The following is a 21,637-nucleotide window of genomic DNA, read 5'->3' as shown; positions in this document are numbered from 1 at the left end:
TTTGTCCAGCACAGATCTCACAAGGAGTGACCGGGATTTGAACCACGGAACCCAGCGGTGAGAGGCGGGCGCGCTGCCACCTGAGCCGCAACAACGTAAAGTCGGACATGTTGCAGCAGCTGTAGCAAACAGTTTCCTGTAGCCCCTGCGACATTCGGCAATATGTCTGACTTCGCACTGTTGCGGGTAGCCGTTTTGTGCATCACAATGAAAGCGGACTAAGTAGACCACCCGTTCTACTGCGGAGTATTTATCTAACACACCCGGTATATGGCACATAATCCTGTTTATTTCTTCTCTCTAGCCTCCAGGGTCTCCCTGACAAGTTTCTTTAACATCCTCGCAAGAGAAATGGTGTAAAATGAAGTACTTACTCTGCATCTCGGAGGAGGTCTGTATCTTGGGTCAGTTTAGGCACATCGGTTGAAGCAGGTCGCTGAGGGCGGTAATGGGTGTGACTAGACACCTGTCCGCGAGGGTGATGAGGGCCCCTTGGATCCTGGCTGCCTACCAGGGAAAGAAGTGCCGTCAGCAGTACCACAACACCACCTGGAACGACACAGGTATTATAGAGACAACTAGAAAAATCTTAGTACCGGGGTAACTAAGCCAGTGGATCATACAACCAATTGCCGGCCTTGCGTACATTAAGGCGATTGTTGTCTAGCCAGAATATTGAAGTGTCAGGCCAACTGACACGGGTTAGTTTTCTACATAGGCCTACGTTTGTATCGACTGTTGCAGTGTTTATATCTGAAAGTTGGGCACTACACAAGATAGAAATCGACCGCCTGGAAATATTTGTAATATTGTGCTTGTGTAGAATGATTAAAATCTCGAAGAAGGTTGTTGTTATTGTTGTTGTTATTATTTGGGTCATCAGTCCATAGACTGGTTTTGATGCAGCGCTCCATGCTACCCTATCCTGTGCTAACCTTTTCATTTCTACGCAACTACTAGATCCGACATCTACTCTAATCTGTTCACCATATTCATGCTTCGCTGTACCCCTACCATTCTTACCGCCTGCACTTCCCTCAACTGAACAAGTCCTGGGCATTTTAAGATGTGTCGTATCATTCTGTCTCCTCTTCTGGTAAAATTTAGTCAAATCGTTATCCTTTAGCCAGTTCGATTCATTATCTTTTCATTCATGATTCGATCTACCCATCTCACTTTCAACATTCTTTATGTAAGACCACATTTCAAAAGCTTCTATTCTCTTCCTTTCTGTGTTAGTTATTGTCCATGTTTCACTCCGTACAATGCCACGCTCCAGATGAAAGTCTTCAAAGACATTACTTTCTATATCAACATTCGAAGCACCGGGCGAGTTGGCCGTGCGCGTAGAGGCGCGCGGCTGTGAGCTTGCATCCGGGAGATAGTAGGTTCGAATCCCACTATCGGCAGCCCTGAAAATGGTTTTCCGTGGTTTCCCATTTTCACACCAGGCAAATGCTGGGGCTGTACCTTAATTAAGGCCACGGCCGCTTCCTTCCAACTCCTAGGCCTTCCCTATCCCATCGTCGCCATAAGACCTATCTGTGTCGGTGCGACGTAAAGCCCCTAGCAAAAAAAAAACATTCGAAGTGAGCATTTTTTTTCCTTAAGAAAGGCCTACCTTGCTTGTGTGTTTAAAGACTCGCATAGCGAACCATCCTGTTTTCCTATCAGGACAACGCTATGAAGAAGAAGAAGAAGAAGAAGAAGAAGAAGAAGAAGAAGAAGGTAACCTTCCTGTGGTTCGAATTACGCATAAAACTGGAGGTCCTGTGGTTATGCTCACGGCATGCAGAACAACAAATTTGCTTTTGCATTTTTAGTAAGCCTGTCTCTTCTGGTAGTAAAAAAATATCCGAATACCAACAAGAGGTTGTGTTCGTAGGCGTGTTTATACATCTAAAAGATGACGTTGATTCAAATTCCCCGCAAATCGCATTAGCGTGGCGATAGTAGCGGCCCCATGACGCTGCACATCAGGTTTGCTTTAAACTGTGCGAGAGCGTTAGTGTTATCTGTGAGATTGGACGGGATGACTGTGATTGGGTCAAGAATGCCTTTACGATGACGAAGAGGTCGGTATCAACAACTCACTGCGGTTGAACGAGGGCTACGTGAAGGCGGATTTTCCTTCAAAGGTACGCTCGCAAGAAGACCGGGCTCCGGACGTCCCCGTGGCTCCACCGAGAGGGAGGACCGCCGTATTCGGCGTCTGGCTGTGACGCAACGAACTTTTGTAAATCGGTTTTTGAAGGACGGCTCCGAACCAGATGCCCTTCGGCCTGCATTCCACTTTCCCCAAACCACCGCCGTCTGCGACTTCAGTGGTGCCTAGCGAGAGCTTATTGGAGGATGGAGTGGAGGTCCGTTGTGTTTTCTGATGAAAGCCAGTTCTGCCTTGGTACCAGTGATTGCCGTGTGTTGGTTAGAAGGAGGCCAGGTGAGCGCCTACATTCCACTCGTCTGCGGCGTCGACAAGCTGGACATACACCGGTAGTTTTGGTCTGGAGAGCAATTTCCTATGACAGCAGGAGCACTCTCGTGGTTATTCCACGCACCCTGACTGCAGACGTATACGTCCGTCTGGTGATTCGATCTGTTGTGCTCTCATCCATGAACAGCATTCCCGGGGGTGTCTTCCAACAGGATAATGCACGCCCCCATGCCGCTGTTGTAACCCAACGTGTTCTACAGAGTGTCGACATGTTACCTTGGCCTGCTCGATTCCCCGATCTGTCCCCAATCGAGCACGTATGGGACATAATTGGACGACAACTCCAGCGTCATCCATAACCGGCATTAACCGTCCCTACATTGACGGACGAAGTGTAACAAGCATTGAACTCCATCCATCAAGCTGACATCCCGCACCTATACGACACTATGCATGCCTGCATTTAACAGTCAGGCGATTACACCGGTTATTAATGGACCAGCATGGCACATTTTTCTCGCACGGGGATTAAACATATAGTCTCGACCTTTAATAAATTAAATATGTTGCCTCGGCAAATATATTGCCATAATTTCAATATTCTACATTCCTAATTTCATGATGTTTCGCTATTTTTTCCGTCAGTATACATGTGGAGGTATAATAAGCTCTGTAACTTAGTCAAATTCTAGGAAATACGTCAAAAGTCTATGCTTGTCGAATTATTAAAAATACATCCAAGAGGGGTTTTTGGGATGCATACAAGTACATTATATTTTAAATTATTCTTGTAACATTTTGCTAGTTGGAATATGTTTAGTATCTTGTATTCTTGACAACTAAATTCATGTATTTCTTATGATCGTAATAAATAAATACTTTCTCTCCAGTTGGTTATCCGTGATTGGAAGAGAAGAGGAATATTCATTCATTCATTCATATATGGTACCGTACTTTCAAAGCTACACCTGTCAAAAACCACTCAGAACTTATAAAAACTACCATATTATAAAGATGGTATCTGAAAGGCCCCAACTCCCCTCCTTGTGGAGGACATGTGTAAGGTGGTATCATTACATATGCACATAAAGAGTAGTGGACATACGGCGCGCTCTGTACTTAACAATTACAAGCTCGTATATCTCAATAGGGGGGGAGGGGGGTTACTCTCTAATGACGCTCCCCTGGGGGTGAGTTCCCCCTGCCTACAGGGGAGGCCTGGCTCAGGAATGTTCGCACTCAATATTCAATAGTTGGAGGGTTCATAGCTGTCAGAACAAACCGACTTGATTCATCCGCCCAGTCACCGCCTGCGTGACGTCAACACTCAGAGAACTGACCGCCATCGACACGGTTTTCATCTTGAAGCGTTGGTGTCCACAATAAGGCGGCGTGCTACGGTATGCTCTCAGCTGGATTTCCTAATGACGACAGTCCAGTCATTCCGGAGTGAATAAGCTACTGAAAATCCACAACCCTTTTCCAGTCATTCGACCGTGCCAGGAACTGAAAGAATGAAGCCCCGTCTAGCGGCGAGGATTGGAATTGTGTCGGCTGCCGAAGCCTTTCGCACTCCTTGGCAATGATTAATAATTGACAGGTGAAATGATAATGAAGAGCGTTGCTGGGGTGAAACATGACAGGGAAAACCGGAGTATCCGGAGAAAAACCTGTCCCGCCTCCGCTTTGTCCAGCACAAATCTCACATGGAGTGACCGGTATTTGAACCACAGAATCCAGCAGTGCCGCCTGAGCCACGGAGGCTCTTCAAATGAATAATTAAAATAAGCGATAGCTATATGTGTCTACGCGTCGCGCTATAGATATGATGTACATGATTTCAGCTGTAATTGGGACTTTCATCAATTAGCATAGCGAACCCGAAAGCTGCGGATTCAACGGTAACACAGGTCACTCATTTTCGATTATTTTTTCTTGTCACTTCCCTCCCTCCCTCCCTCCCACCCTCCCAGGATTTTATTTCCACGTAACACGTCGCGTGTGTACCAAGTTTTTTTGAGAGCTATGCTGGAACATACACACATCCATAAGCTTGGTCATTTTGGATATTTTCTTTTTTATCCCTTCTCACCGTCCACGCCGATGGTTAATGAACGTGGAATTAAATGTCATCTGGTGTGTCACTTCATCTCAGCGTCCCCGAAAAGTATGGATTCACCGGGCGAGTTGGCCGTGCGCGTAGAGGCGTGCGGCTGTGAGCTTGCATCCGGGAGATAGTAGGTTCGAATCCCACTATCGGCAGCCCTGAAGATGGTTTTCTGTGGTTTCCCATTTTCACACCAGGAAAATGCTGGGGCTGTACCTTAATTACGACCACGGCCGCTTCCTTCCAACTCCTAGGCCTTTCCTATCCCATCGTCGCCATAAGACGTATCTGTGTCGGTGCGACGTAAAGCCCATAGCAAAAAAAGTATGGATTCAACGCTAATATAGGTCGTTTTCGATTATTTTTTACAAGCCAATCTCTTCCCAACCCCGGCCTCTAAGAGTGCTGGCGCTGTCTTACCCCCACAGTATTTTTCGTATGGGTACCAAATTTGATTGAAGTTGAAGGGTTGGTGATGGTCACTTGCTGTTTTTAATCCTTTAGCTCGCCGATGTCTATACGTAAAGACAATGCTCCTTAACTTTGTACAACCCGCTCCCGGAATGTATTGCGTTCTAGGGACAAGTTAGTTATTTGATTTTAGGATCAGTGAAAATTGACTGAACGTCAGTGCCTGATGATTCACCGGCAGGTAATTCCGGAGGAAAAAAAATGAAACAAGTTGGTTTAGGAGAAAAGCCGAATGGACTGGAGTATTTTTAATAAACTTGTTTAATATATCGATAATTTTTATTGACTGTTTATATAAATATGGTGTTGGACAATCGTTACAGAGTTAACAGCATTATTCTGTTATTTTGAGAAGCAAAGGTTTTAAAAATTATTCCTAAAGTAAATTAATACATTTGTCACCAATCGATAAATCATTCCCCTCGCACCGAACAGAAGGCGATGTACGACGAAGTCTCCTCTGCAGTAACTTCCACGATATTTCTCCTTCAAAAAGGGAATGGAACTTTTACAGATGTTCCTTTTGACATAAGTACGTCTTATGGCTGGAGGTCATCTGAAAATCTGCGTCACGAAATTAGTGATACGCAATGTTACCTAGCAACCGTGGAGACTGTGATGTGAAGTATTGATGGATGGCCATGACTGTCGAGGAGTACAGATGGGCGATGTGATCTTGCAGGCTGTGATGTGAAGTATTGATGGATGGCCATGACTGTCGAGACATATTTTCGAAGAGGGGAGTTAGAGTACAGATGGGCGATGTGATCTTGCAGGCTGTGATGTGAAGTATTGATGGATGGCCATGACTGTCGAGGAGTACAGATGGGCGATGTGATCTTGCAGGCTGTGATGTGAAGTATTGATGGATGGCCATGACTGTCGAGACATATTTTCGAAGAGGGGCGTTAGAGTACAGATGGGCGATGTGATCTTGCAGGCTGTGATGTGAAGTATTGATGGATGGCCATGACTGTCGAGACATATTTTCGAAGAGGGGCGTTAGAATACAGATGGACGATGTGATCTTGCAGGCTGTGATGTGAACTATTGATGGATGGCCATGACTGTCGAGACATATTTTCGAAGAGGGGAGTTAGAGTACAGATGGGCGATGTGATCTTGCAGGCTGTGATGTGAAGTATTGATGGATGGCCATGACTGTCGAGACATATTTTCGAAGAGGGGCGTTAGAATACAGATGGACGATGTGATCTTGCAGGCTGTGATGTGAAGTATTGGAAGATATATATTTATGATCATTTGATTTCCCCAAGGAATACATTGTTTACGTATCGATATTTTCAGGTTGATCGATCGTGTTTGTTTCTTAGCGTATAGTCGGGCCAATAATATCACCTCAGTAGAGTTCATATATTAGGCTACCGGTAGATTTCAGATTTGACACACTGGAAAGCAGGTGGAAAATTAATGACATCAAATTCCTATATAACATAGTTAATAACTTGGTGGACAGTTCTGAGCTTCTATCCAAGATTAATTAATTGTACCTGTTACGGACTTTTCCGTGGTAGGTAGAGGTGAAAGAAGGTGCGGGTGTGAATGGGTTTCAAGCTGCGAAATTATAGTGCAATGTAAAATTAATTTAAAAGTTAACAAGGTTATATTTTCTTTTCGAAAACAAAGAAATAACAAGCATGGCAGGTACAAAGTAGCAATTCAAAAGGGGTTAGTTACAATATTTACAGAATTTGGGCTTCGCGCCCTGACTTCACAATGCTTGGGCAATCAGCTCAGTTTTACCTCAAACACAAGTTTTAACAGAGGGGGAGAAAACCCCATTTATACCTAGGAGCCCTTGCTCCAAATTACACTGAAAAACCTCCATGAGGCATACAACCCAGAATTTTCAAAAGAGCCACTCGCTCTCAAAATTTAAGCCTCTCCCAGGCCACACCAAACTCCACCTTCAAGTTGTCCTCAACGGACATAAAGACAGGGGTAAAATACCCAATCTACTGAGGTCTATTAAAAGAAAAGCAGGTTAATTAAATGACCTCTAAAATAACAATTTGAGAGGAGGCGAACTAGCACTCCTAATACACTTTGATTAAGACCTACTTGGCACTAGGCCGTTAATACAAGGGCTAATCCCATGCTAAAGAGGTGACTTAAGAAAAGAACAATTTGTTTTACATTAACGAAGAATAGGTTGAGAAAATAAGTTCACCTCAAGACAATGTGAGTGGGAGCTCGAGAGGGTTAGCACTCTCTATCCCAATATGTCGTTTTACAAGAGAATAGATGAAAAGAGAAGTTACATTTTAGGAAAAGGTTACATGGTTGAACGCTTAGAACCCGCCCCGAAAGTTAAACTGCTGAGCTAGCAAGGAAAGAAGTTATTAATCGGCCATTACCTTGTGTTGAACGGCTGGAGAAGAAAGAGGCGCTTCCCGCCCCCTGCTATGTACTTAACACACTGAAAGATGGAACAGAAGTGGCCGAGAGACCCAAAAATCAGCAGTTTAAATACGCTCGCGGAAGTTTCTAGGCGTTAGGGGAAAGAAAACACCCTCCCACAAACTCTTTATTGGATAGGACCCCGCAACAGATTCAAGTTGGGGGAAGATACATCTGATTGGATAGAAATTAATTGAAGAAATTCGGGATTGGATACATTCATAACAAGGGGAAGAAAGGGGTAAATATTGCCAACTTAAACAATGATAGAAAGAAATTTAACAAAGAACAAACTCTTGAAATTAAATTTTCTCCAAAAAAATAGTTCTTTGACTCCGCACTAGGTTGCACTATTGTAGATCTTCAGTAGTGTCCTCTAGAAGAGAAAGTTCACACTTCTTACTTCAAGCGAAACAAAAACACATCAAAAATGACACAGTTCAAAAACTCAAAATTTTCCACGTGGTGACATCTTCTGAGACGGTAGAAAATTAATATTGTCAATAAAGTTCAGACTTCCTCCAGCAGAGGAGTTTCTACAGGCGCACATTTTAAATTAGCGGAGTGGAGGTGTACCGCCCGGTACAGTACCATGTGCTAATTCTTGTCAACACCCAACTTTTGGGAATAATTTTATCAGAACAGAAGAACACAGTAATCCGCAGCTCGTATCTTCATATAGTTATGAACGTAGAATCCGGATGTTGAGGCATTAATGGGTTAGAATGTAAACTTACTCATGAGTGTAACAAGTATATACTAACCCGGTTAACAATCGTGTTATGAGGTTTCCATAAACATTAGGGGTTCGGCCTCTTAAAAGCCCCTGACAGTCATGTTGATCTTGTTACACTACGGAACAGTGAGCTAGATGACATTTTTACATATCACACTATTGACACACAGGGAAGAGATTATAGTTTAGATGTAACATACATTTTAAGATATGTCACTTCTATAAGATAATTTGTTCGGTAATTCTTAACTTCACTCAAGAATATGTCATGTTTATCTGTTGTTGTTTTGCCGTAGTGTTAGAAAATAAAATGTTTAGTACACTTAGTAGGATAGGATATTTAGCGTTTTGTTAAATATCTTTATAGAGTATCTTTGATGGGTACGTTGTAAATGGGACTAGTCCCTGGTGTATATGACCGCTTTACGTAACTAACTAACTAACTAAAGAAAGAAAGAAAGAAAGAAAGAAAGAAAGAAAGAAAGAAAGAAAGAAAGGAAAAAGAAAGGAAGAAACTCTGCGTGAACTGTGAACACACCGGATATATCGACAATGTCACGGAAGACCTAAAACAATCTGGTAATACATAGATACTATACACGATAGGACCACATACAGAAAAAAATATCCAGAAATGGTTGATTGCTATAGTAAACACCCAAGAACGGGAGATGAAAAGGGAGTTCTCTGCCAAACAAAGACAACAGATAAACAAGGGCATGAAAACTTGCACCCAAAAACGAAATGAAGGAAAATCTGATCCTAAATAGATCGTGAAACTAAAAACTAAAAACTAAAAACAAAAAACAAAAACACAAAAACTAAAAAACTAAAAAACTAAAAAACTAAAAAACTAAAAACTAAAAACAAAAAAACAAAAACAAAAACAAAAACAAAAATAAAATAAAATAAAATAAAATAAAATAAAATAAAATAAAATAAAATAAAATAAAATAAAATAACTAAAATAAAATAAAAAATATTGTTTTTGAGGTCGGAACACTATTAGGAGTAGTTAAGAGGGCAGTCTGCCTCGGAGGTGTAGTGGTTAGTGTGATCAGCTGCTACCCCCGGAGGCCCGGGTTCGATTCACGGCTCTGCCATGAAATTTGAAAAGTGGTACAAGGACTGGAACGAGGTCCACTCAGTCTCGGGAGGTCAACTGAGTAGAGGAGGATTCGATTCCCACCTCAGCCATTGTGGAAGTAGTTTTCCTTGGTTTCCCAGTTCTCCTCCAGGCAAATGCCGGGATGGTACCTAACTTAATGTCACGGCCGCTTCCTCCCCACCTTCCTTGTCTATCCCTTCCCAATCTTCCCATCCCCCTGCAAGGCCCCTGTTCAGCATAGCAGCTGAGGCCGCCTGGGCGAGGTACTTGTCATCCTCCCCAGCTGTATCGCCCGACCCAGAATATGAAGCTCCAGGACACTGCCCTTGAGGCTGTGGAGGTGGGATCCCTCGCTGAGCCCGAGGGAAAACCGACCCTGGAGGGTAAACAGATAAAGAAGAAGAAGAAGAAGAAGAAGAAGAAGAAGAAGAAGAAGAAGAAGAAGAAGAAGTTAGGAGGGCCATCGTAACTACAATCATGTAAATTGTTTAAATTTGCCAGTATGAAACCAGATATATTATTTTTAAGTTTTGGTTCAACATAAAGGGGGATGGATTAAGTGGAGACAACTGACTAGTGAATATTATTATTATTATTATTATTATTATTATTATTATTATTATTATTATTATTATTATTATTATTAATAATAATGAACATACTAAATAAACACTTCCTCCTCTATCACTGGTTGTCATTGATTAGAAGGGAGAAGAATTCTATTCTCCCCTACATTTAACGTTTATGATAATATGATTTCGTTTAGAAGGAAACCTGGAAATTCTCTGCCACACTGTGTTGTGATGAAGATAAAGAGGATAAATAAGCGTACCACAAAAGCTATTGGGCACCGGGATAACTGGTTGGTCACTTTACCTACAGTTCTGTTAAAGTTGTTACACGGACAGATTGTAAACGGGGAGAAATTCAGTTTCACTAAGAGGAGAAGTCCTGTCAGTTTTAATTACTGTGTTGATGGATTGAACGTACCTCAAGGAGATCACTGTAAGTACTTGGATGGTAATGTAAGGAAATATTTTTTATTTTTAAAATTCGTCGCACCGACACAGATAGATCTTAACTAAGGTACAGCTCGAGCATTTGTCTGGTGTGAAGATGGGAAACCACAGAAAACCATCTTTACGGTTGCCGACAGTGAGGTTGGAACCTACTATCGCCCGAATGGGAAGCTTACAGCTGCGCCACCCTTACTGCACCGCCGACTCGCTTGGTGAAAGATCTTCAGTGGGGTAATCACATCAATGGTGTTGTAAATAATGGTTACAGGTATCTTCTTATGTTTATGAGGGTTTTTATGTGAGTTTTAGAAAGGGTGTAAAGGGGGAGGAGGTTATAAATCTCTGGTAATTAGAGTATGATTCTAGTGTTTGGGATCCTCACCAGGATTACTTGTTTCTAGAACTGGAAAATATGCAGGAGAAAGCAACACGGTTTGTTTTGGGTAATTTCCGACAAAATAGTATTGTGACGAGAATATTACAAACTTTGGTCTAGAAACACATTTTCCTTCTTCCTTTCTTTTTTTTATAGATCTTCATCACAACACAATGTCGCAGAGTGTTTCCAGGTTTCTTTCTAAACGACAGGAGTTAGGAGACGAACTACTCGATTGAGCGGTATATTCAGACCTGTTAGTGGAAAGAGTCATGAAATGACATTAGGTGAGAAAGGTTGAATTGAGGTTAGAAATGTAGGAGAAAATATAAGAAGATAGAGCTGGGGTTCAAGGGGAAAAATTGAGGCAAATATTCATTTATAGGAGGAGAAATTGGGGATTGGAATATTTTACCAAAGAAGTTGTTCGATACATTTTCAACTTCTTTGAAATAAAAAGATAAGGCTGCTAGAAGGAAACCATAATTGAATTTCATCGATTGGAAATGTTAAAAACATTTAAACTCCTAAATCTTTAGGCTTTTTCAATTGTGAAATTACCAGCGTTTCGCCCCAGTTTAGCAGTGGGCTCATCAGTTGGAGCGCTGCACCTTTTCAAGATACTGGCGCTAGCGCGCCGTTGAGACACCACTGCAAGCCTCTTATGTAGGACAATACAGTGAAATCGTTGAAGAAAATACTAGGTAAACAACTGATAGATAATCTGGGGACCAGAAGGACACGAACATGGTTATGTGCCGTGTATAATGCCTACATGAATAAGCCAGCTTGGGGGAGAGTTGAGCAGTCGACTAGAAAAGCCCTGTTACATAAGTAGAACAGATCATCCGCATAAAGTAAAAAGTAGATTGCAGAAAACTAACTGTGGTAAATATTCGTTTGTAAATCAGGGAACTGATGATTGAAATGCAGCTGTATTAGAGCCTTTTTCCAAAAAATGTAAGATGCTTCAAGAATAGACTCCAGAGTACTGCAAAATTGTGTGTAAATTTCTATGTGATGGTGCCATGTTTTAATTCACTGCTCAACCCACTGTAAATTTTAGTATTAAGGTAGCTGAATTATTTAATGTATGTGTGAATTTGTGTATGAACGTGCTGTACTTACAAGGCTAAGATAACAGTAACTGGAGCGCTCAGTGTACTGTAAGTGAAATGAAATAGCGTATGGCTTTTAGTGCCGGGAGTGTCCGAGGGCATGTTCGGCTCACCAGGTGCAGGTCTTTCTATTTGACTCCCGTAGGCGACCTGCGCGTCGTGATGAGGATGAAGTGATGATGAAGACGACATATGCACTCAGCCCCCGTGCCGGCGAAATTAACCAATTATGGTTAAAATTCCCGACCCTGCCGGGAATCGAACCCGGGACCCCTGCGACCAAAGGCCAGCACCTAACCATTTAGCCATGGAGCCGGACAATCTACTGTAGTTCACGGTGTAAAATTTTGAAATACTTAAGGTGACACTCCGGAGATAAAAATATATTTTTAACCTAATGTATGGATTTTCACGAAACTTTGTGGGTATGTCACCTACATAAAAGTAGAGATATCACGAACATTTCTTTCGTATACAATTAATAGTCTTTCCAAAATAACTTTTTTTGAAACTTTTAATTCCATTTTTTCATGAAATTTAATTAACACGTTCATGTAAATTCATAATTATGTAGATAATACTTCTTTAAAAAGCACTACATATCGATTATTCTGTACATAATTTATATGAGGAGATATATCGTAGTAAAGTTTTTGTAATTTTTACGTCCTAAAATTGTGGACTTTAAAGTCCCTACTACGTGAAAAATTCTGCAATAAAAAATTACACACTCAAGTCTCTTAATATATCTATGATACATGTACCATGCAAATTTTGTTACATTTGGCAGCATATTATGGGAGAAAAATGGGATTTAAATGTTTTTTTTGCTATTGGCTTTACGTCGCACTAACTACTTTTACGCTTTTTCGGAAACGCCGAGGTGCCGGAATATCACACCACTGCAAGTGATCATTATCACCCAGATATTTCCCAGTTACGATGCATTTGTTAATAATAATAATAATAATAATAATAATAATAATAATAATAATAATAATAATAATAATAATAAAAATGAAATGAAAACTACAACCTGTTTTCCAGTCATTGACTGGGTCAGGGATGTAATGAATGAAACATATATAGGCTGTTATTACAATGGGGTCGCCACTCCCAAGGTGATTAATTAATGACTGAGAAATGCTATGAAATGATAATGGAGAGTGTTGCTGGAATGAAAGATGACAGAGAAAACCGGAGTACCCGGAGAAAAACTTGTCCCGCCTCCGCTTTGTCCAGCACAAATCTCACATGGAATGACCGGGATTTGAACCACGGTTTCCAGCGATGAGAGGCCGACGCGATGCCGTCTGAGCCACGGAGGCTAATAATAATAATAATAATAATAATAATAATAATAATAATAATAATAATAATAATAATAATAATAACCTGCCACATCAGTAGTAGTTGATAGATGAGGAGCGAGTGTTTGGCCTCCCATCCGCCAACTTATTACATACGTAAGAGCCCGATCTCTTTGTGAGGGGCGCTCGGAATAGAAGTTTCTGTCATGTAAAAGGTTACTCTGTTAGGGGATGGGGAGGTTGATGGTGTCCCCCACCCCCTTGTGGGCGTGATGACGTTCTGATGGCGCAGCAATGAATAATCCAAATCATTTGTCGCCAATCTGTCATCTCCGACACAGATGTTCTCCGGTCCCCATTGTGCTTGTAACAACTGGCTAGTGGGTAATCCCGAAAGCTGAGCGGAGTGAGCACTTGATTCAAACACCGTTATTGAAAAGGGGAGAGCACGCATTAGGGCACGCACCCTATGCCCCGTCCACTCCCCTCATGATAGCGCGCACAGTTGTGATCTCAAGAGGGACCATCGTGACGGAATGTACCAAAACACCTGCAGGTCGCTCCGCATCACTTGTCTTACCAACCCTATGTATGTTTTAATGTTGACACCATTTCTTAACAAAGTAGGGGTCGCCATACTACGAAAAACGTAAAATTAAACTATTTCCTCAATTATACCGAAAGTTGAAGGGCTAAAGTGCCCGGAATGTTTCAAATTCTGAGTCTTGGATAGCTTCATCAAACTAAAAACAAATATCGAAAAATCACTTCCGGCGTAAATGCAGTTCTGGAAAAACAGCCTACTTGTTTTCAAATCGTAGCCACATTAAGTTGCCTGCTGTCATTTCTTGATGGATACAGTACTTTTGCATCCATCTCTTGGCACAGGCCAGAGTAAAGTGTAGCTTCCACCGAAGTCCCAGTCACATCCATGGCTGTGACAATATGGAAGTTGCTGGGGTATGGGTAGTGCTGAGTAATGACATTCAGAGCATGACTAGTGTTATGAAAGATGCTGCTCACAGGGTCAGTCGTGCTGCAATAGTACTTTCTGACCCAGTGAGGAAAGCAATGGCAAACTACCTCACTCCTCATCTTGCCTAGTACGCCTCATTCTGGTGCTGCCATTGGTTTTTGGGGTTTCCTTATAACCGCATAACCTTTGGTGGTGCTATTTGAGGATCCAACCAGCCTCTGGGCTGATGACCTAACAGACAGCCACATTAACTTATTTACATAATTTTTTCTGTATTGTGTTCCTTAGTTCAATACCCTCAGGCTTTTTTATTTTCTGAAAAATGTCCGCACTGAATGTAGCTATAAGAGCTTATGTGAAACTCTGCAAAGACTCACATTAGCGCTCGTAGTGGTAGAAAAAGGGAAACTGCTAATCTAATCGACCGGATAACGATAATTAAGAAAAAGATTGTAATTTTTAGGAATAAATACAGAATATATCCTCATACTTTATTATATTTAATCGTACCTGAAATTCTTTGCTCATATCCCCAGAATGTCTTCAACATTGAGTTCTTTGACTGAAGGGCTGCAACTGCGGATTTTTTTTTTTTTTTTTACATCTCTGATTTTGTTGTTTGGGTCATGAGTCCATAGACTGGTTTGATGCAGCTCATTACAAGTTATGAATCTCATTATAAAACCGTATTGGATTTCAGAATAAGAAGTTATTTCGTCGCCGTAAGACCTATCTGTGTCGGTGCGACGTAAAACAAGTAGCAAAAAAAAAAAAAAAAAAAGTTATTATATTAATAAAACTACCTTTCCAATACACAATAGTCCTTTATATTTAGGATAAAATCATTCATACAAATTACAAGTAGGACATGTTTCGCTCAATCTTAGTGAGCATCATCAGCTAAAGGTGCCCGACTCGTTGGCTGAACGGTCAACGTACTGGCCTTCGGTTCAGACGGTCGGGTCGGGGATTTTAACCTTAATTGGTTAATTCCAATGGCACGGGGGCTGGGTGTATGTGTTGTCTTCATCATCATTTCATCCTAATCACGACGCGCAGGTCACCTACGGGTGTCAAATAGAAAGACCTGTACCTGGCGAGCCGAACCCGTCTTGGGATATCCCGGCACTAAAATGTCTAATATTACATTGATAAAATACGAATTTTAACAATTTAATTGTAATATTGTAATATTAATATTTTAACAATGTAATATTAGACGTTTTTTCGTTATATATACCGGGATCAGGGCCCTGACCCACCATGGATTATCTTAGCTGATGATGCTCACTAAGATTGAGCGAAACATGTCCTACTTGCAATTTCTATTAATGGTTTTATCCTAAATATAAAGGACTATTGTGTATTGGAAAGGTGGTTTTATTAATATAATAACTTCTTATTGATGCAGCTCTCCATGACTCCCTAACCTGTGCTAAACTTTTCAGTTCTACGTAACTATTACATCCTGCATCTACTCTAACCTGCTTGCCATATTCACACCTTAGTCTTCCCCTACCGTTTTTACCGTCTACATTTCCTTCAAAAGCCAACTGAACAAATTCTGGGTGTCCTAAGATGTGTCCTATCATTTTATCTCTTCTTATCGTAAAATTTATCCAAATTCAGTATCTCTTCACTTGTGATTCGATCTACGTATCTCGCCTTTATCTATTTTCTGTAACGCCACATTTCAAAAGCTTCTATTCTGTTTCTTTCTGTGAGAATTATCATCCAAGTTTCACTTCCACACAATGCCACGCTCCAGACGAAAGTCTTCAAACCATCTTTCTAATTCCTATATCAATGTTTGAAGTGAGCAGATTTATTTTCTTAAAAAAAAAAAAAAGTTATACCTTGCTCGTGCTAGTCTACATTTTATGTCCTCCTTACTTCTGCCACCGTTAGTTATTTTACTACCGAAATTACAATATTCATCTACTTCATTTCCTAATCTAATATTTCCTGCCTCACCTGACTCCGTTCGACTGCACTCCATTACTTTTGTTTTAATAAATAATAATAATCATAATAATGTTATTTGCTTTACGTCCCACTAACTACTTTTACGGTTTTTAGAGACGCCGAAGTGCCGGAATTTAGTCCCGCAGGAGTTCTTTTACCTGCCAGTAAATGTACCGACAGGAGGCTGACGTATTTGAGCACCTTCAAATACAACCGGACTGAGCCACGATCGAACCTGCCAAGTTGGGGTCAGAAGGCCAGAGCTTCAACCGTCTGAGCCACTCAGCCCGGCTTGATTTGGTTTTAGACTTATTTACTTTCATCTTGTACCATTCAGCAATTTTTCCAGATCTTCTGTAGTCTGAGTTAAAATAACAATATCATCGGTAAATTTCAGAATTTTGAATTCCTCTCCTTGGATTGTGATTCCCTTTTCAAATTCCTCTGTGATTTCCTTAACCGTCTGTTCTTTATAACAATGGTAAGGAGAGAGCGGGGGGAGGGGGGTGTTTGATGGCAAACTGCAGTCTTGCCTCCCTCCTTTCTGGATTGCTGCTTAATTTCAAAGCCCTCGATTGTTCAATCAGTTTACATTTTAAGCTGTTACTACCTAAACATCCGAAGTCTAGATGATGAGGTTAAGTCCTGACGTTGCCTAAGGTGACACCTGATTGTGTTCTTCTTCCATTATGGGGCATTTAATTTGAAATCGGATAGCAAGAATATGAGTATTCTTAAACATTTTGATGTAATATCTTAGAAAAATAAATTTGTTGGAAATATTAATTCCCGCACATTATCCGCTGTGCATTTTCCTGAACCTGAAATTTTTACAGAAATATTGTGAAGAAGCTATTAAAGATAGAACACAGTAATATCTTTCATAGGATTTTCATTATTTATTAACATGCTTTGACCGGTCATTGCACGTGATATTTGTGCTGGACAAAGCGGAGGTTGGACAGGTTTTTCTACAGGTACTCCGGTTTTCATCTTTCATTCCAGCAACATCATTTCATTTCATCTGTCATTCATTAATCATTGCCCCAGAGGAGTGCGACTGGCTTCGGCAGCCGGCACAATTTCTATCCTCGCCGCTAGATGGGGACTTCATTCATTTCATTCCTGATCCGGTCGAACGACTAGAAACAGGCTGTGGAATTTCATTAACATGTTTTGAAACCATATTTATAACATTTAACAGACTTCCCCACATTAAACATTATTCTGGAAGGCACTCAGGTTTTCTCTTCGAAGCAGGAGACGAACTACTTTCACAAAAGTTTGGGGGTCTATTTGTAATTGTAGGGAAGTGTTCAGTTTTCGAAACTCGCGCCTAAAATTACACAACCCTAAACGATCTGGAATTTTTGTACACGCCGGTGGAATAGGCGGGTAACAAGTATACTCTACCCTACACTAAGTTTATGTTACGAGTCTTGCATAAACTTTAAAAGTACGGCCCATCAGAACCCCTAGAATTTATGTTACCCCCTTGAAGAGTAAGCACTTGCTTCTTGCGTGAGCTCGATCTCACCATAGTAATTCTTTATTATTCTTTTTATTCGTATATCGTGCGCCCGGCGCACCTCATAAATTTGACACTGCAGATTTATTAATCTGCAGAAACGATCTGAGTCACTTTAAAAAATATCAGTTATGAGGAAGACACTGAATCTCTGGAGGTAGTCATCATTGTGTACAGAAAAGATTGCGGTCCGTGGATGTAAGTTTGAAAACATTGGACCGAATTAATGCAGCTCCAGCTCAGTTCCAAAGTTAGCTATTAGCTGTTTCTGGCACATTTTTTTTGTTCTGTATTATGTTGCCATGTGAAAATTACTTTGTTTCCTTGTTTGGCACTAGAGGAATTATGACCACTATGTTAATTTTGAGTGCCGGCTAGGTCAGGGATTTTTACCTGGATCTGAGGGCTGGTTCGAGGTCCACTCAGCCTACGTGATTACAATTGAGGAGCTATCTGACTGTGAGATAGCGGCCCCGGTCTAGAAAGCCAAGAATAACGGCCGAGAGGATTCGTCGTACTGACCACACGACACCTCGTAATTTGCAGGTCTTCGGGCTGAGCAGTGTTCGCTTGGTAGGCCATGGCCCTACAGGGCTGTAGTGCCATGGGGGGGAGAGTATGTTAATTTTGACATTTTTAAAAACTACGTACTTAAGATGACTTTGTCTACATTCATTATGATTTGAGGTGAATTATTATCTTATACTCCCACTGACTGCAGGAAGGACCTAAATCCATCACTGCTTTAGATGATGATGATGTTTGTTGTTTAAAGTGGCCTAACAGGTAGGTCATCGGCTCCTCATGGTACGAGGGGAACGAAATTAAAACTGAAACTTCAAAATGTATCCACTGACTAGAATCTAAAAAGAATGATGATGAAAAATGGTCGTGACAACCATCACAGAAACACGGAATAGTGATTACATCCCTCCATATAGGGTTGGCGTCAGGAAGGGCATCCGGCCGTACAACAGGGCCAAATCCACATGTGCGATTCAGTTCGCACCCACAACCCCACAGGCATGGGAAAAAGCGGTAACAAAAGAAGAAGAAAAAAGATGAAAAATGGTCGTGAATCAAAAACAATCAGTGGATCCAATATACAATGCCTTAATTACTGGGATGATGCTTATTATCTAAAGGGGTCCAAAATCCAAGTCGGGGCCGATGACCTTCGATGTTAGGCCCCTTAAAACAACAAGCATCATCATCATCATCATCATCATCATCATCATCATCATCATCATCATCAAATCCAAGTCACCGGCCTCTCAAAATGGCACTAATTTCTGGTAAAGCAGAACCGTGGTGTTCCTCCTATAGTGGTACTAATCACGGGTAATGTAGACTCATGGTATGTACACATAATGGCACCACTCACAGGTAACATAAACCCATGGTGTTTCGCACTTAGTGCTTCTAATCCTGGCTAATGTAAACCCACGGTGTATCACACATTATGGTAACACCCACAGGCAAACACATACCCATGGTGTTCCACAAATAATGGTACTACTCTCACGCAACGCAGACCCATGGTTTTCCTCACGCAGTTGTACTAATCACAGGCGCCAGCCAAACGCGTGGTGTTTCTCACATAGTGGTACTAATCACAGGCAAGGCAGACCCATGGTTTTCCTCACACAGTTGTACTAATCACAGGCGCCAGCCAAACGCATGGTTTTCCTCACATAGTGGTACTAATCACAGGCAACTTAGACCCATGGTGTTTCTCATGAAGTGGTACTACTCATAGTTAACGCAGACCCATTCTGAACACAGTGGAACCGACCAGTGGAATACACATGAAGACACTTATGACAAGCAACGCCCAGACCCGAAGTGTTCCTCGCATAATGGTACTGTTCCTATATAACGTAGACCCTTGGTTTTCCTCGCAAGGTGGTACTTATCGCAAGTAACGTCGACTCATGGTGTTCCGCACATAATGGTACTGATCACCAAGTGGTCTCATGCTTCTAATGTCATCATCCCTTGATCGCCCCTTTTAGTCGCTTCTTACGACAGGCAGAGGATATTGTGGATCTATTCTTCGTCTGCGTTCCCCACCCACAGAGGGCACCGCTTTAATTGAAATAGCAAATGTTAACAAGGACATTTTGGACGGGTATTTTGGGGTACTATTTCCAGAGAAATTAACTGTATACATATGGGAAAATTCAAATTATCAAATATATATCTCAAAACTGTATTGAAGGGACTGAGGTCCTTGCTGTAACCATCGATTCAAATGTAATACATTTTGAGTTTTTACATAGACCAACACGGATCTGTTTATTATTATTATTATTATTATTATTATTATTATTATTATTATTATTATTATAGATAAAACCTCTGTGTGTATGCTTAATATTAAATATATTATTTTAACAGTCAATAATATATTTAATTATCAAATAACAATAGCAGAAATGAGAAAACATAAAGGTGATTGACCTAACTATTGTGTACTTATCTTTGGGATGCTGGATCACTTCCATATGGCATATGGAACTGAGTTTTCCCGAAGACTAAGTGCCACAGTTAGTAAATATTCTAAACAAGGACTTGTAATATGAACCCTATGAGTTATGTCATGTATTATCAATGAAATACTTTTGTTTACGAGTTTCTACTCACCTGTTACAAAGCTTTGATCTCCACACAACATGCTGTTCGTCAGTGGGATGCTGGAGCCGTCAATACTAAATTGTGGCGCTATGACGCAGGCGCCAGGCGCCGGTCTCGTGTTAGTTGGCCTCATCTCCGCTGGGAGGCGTGTGACGTGTAACTAGGGGATTTGGCTGTGTAACAAGTAAAAGGGTTTAATTTTAAATGGATGATAATGTCTTTATTGCAAGTCCTTTTACACAAATAAATTGAATTTGAGTTCTATATAAAAGTGTTAAAATGTTTTAAAAAATAAAACAAACGCTGTGTGATCTTTAAGTCAATTTTGGGAACATTCAGGTGCAATAAAAGTGTGAATCTGATTGTAGAAGCGTGGCCCTCACTGCGGGCTGAGGGATTGCCATTCGAGCCTCGTGCGGGGGTTTATCAGCGTTTATAAATGGGCTTATTGTGTGCTACCTGTTGATGTCTATGATGATGGTTGTTTTTAAACGGGCCTACATCTAGGTCATTGGCCCCTAATGGTACGAAATCAGACGAAACGGAATGACAATTTAAAATTCAAAAATTCATCCACTCACCAGAACTTTAATTTTTTTAATAGCGTGTGGCCTCCGAAGAGGCCGATTGCAGGTCTTTCGAGTTGACGCCGCATAGGCGACCTGCGCGTCTATGAGAATGGGGCCCTACCTGTTATGAATACTAATGTTGAAGACGGCACACACACCCAGCCCCCGAGCCAATGGAATTAACCAATGAAGGTTAAAATCCCCGACCCGGCCGGGAATTGAACCCGGGACCCTCGGGACCAAAGGCCAGCACGCTAACCATTTAGCCATGGAGCCGGACGACCAGAACTCAAAACTTGATGATGAAGAATGGATGGATATGAATTTAAAATGATCAGCGCATCCACCTCACAATATTGAAAGTTAAAAACAATTCCAAAATCAATCCACTGATTAGAATTAAAAAAGCTGACGATGAACACTGATTATGAACTTAAAAGAATCAATGATTCTGACCCGCAATGACCCACTTTCCCAGAAACTAACCTAAAACAATGATATATACTGACCAAGGGGCTGCTTCTAAAGTACAATCCTGAATCGATGATACTTGTTGTCTAAAGGGGTCCAAAATCCAGATCACCCCCTTTGGGTGGGGGTCGCAGATGAAGAGTACACCCACGGTATCCCCTGTCTGTCGTAAGAGGCGACTAAAAAGGGCCCCAGGGGATCTCAACTTGGAAGCGTGGGTTGGCGACCACGGGGCCCTTAGCTGAGTCCTGGCATTGCTTCCACTTAGTTGTGCCAGGCTCCTAACTTTCATCTATCCTGTCCGACCTCCCTTGGTCAACCCTTGTTCTTTTCCTACCCCGACGGTATTTGAGTATTCGAGGCCAAGTGAATCATTTTCACGCCCTTCGCG

At 41.4% G+C, this 21,637-nt stretch overlaps 1 protein-coding gene across 1 annotated transcript in view; it reads right to left on the bottom strand.

Annotated features, from left to right (window-relative positions):
* The window catches only part of LOC136883311 (multiple coagulation factor deficiency protein 2 homolog), a 34,212-nt gene extending 13,951 nt beyond the window's left edge, over positions 1–20,261 (bottom strand). The window contains exons 1-2 of the mRNA XM_067155550.2: positions 20,216–20,261; positions 375–549 (exon numbers count right to left, since the gene is read on the bottom strand). Of these exons, the coding sequence (XP_067011651.2) occupies positions 375–549; positions 20,216–20,246 (206 nt within the window). The 5' untranslated portion in view covers positions 20,247–20,261. The remainder of the gene's footprint in view (positions 1–374; positions 550–20,215) is intronic.
* Positions 20,262–21,637: the final 1,376 nt, after the last annotated feature.

The sequence above is a fragment of the Anabrus simplex genome, chromosome 11 (genome assembly GCF_040414725.1).
Source record: "Anabrus simplex isolate iqAnaSimp1 chromosome 11, ASM4041472v1, whole genome shotgun sequence".
Lineage (NCBI taxonomy): Eukaryota > Metazoa > Arthropoda > Insecta > Orthoptera > Tettigoniidae > Anabrus > Anabrus simplex.
Note: the sequence above shows the minus strand (reverse complement) of the source record. Positions and strands in the feature narration are given on the sequence as shown.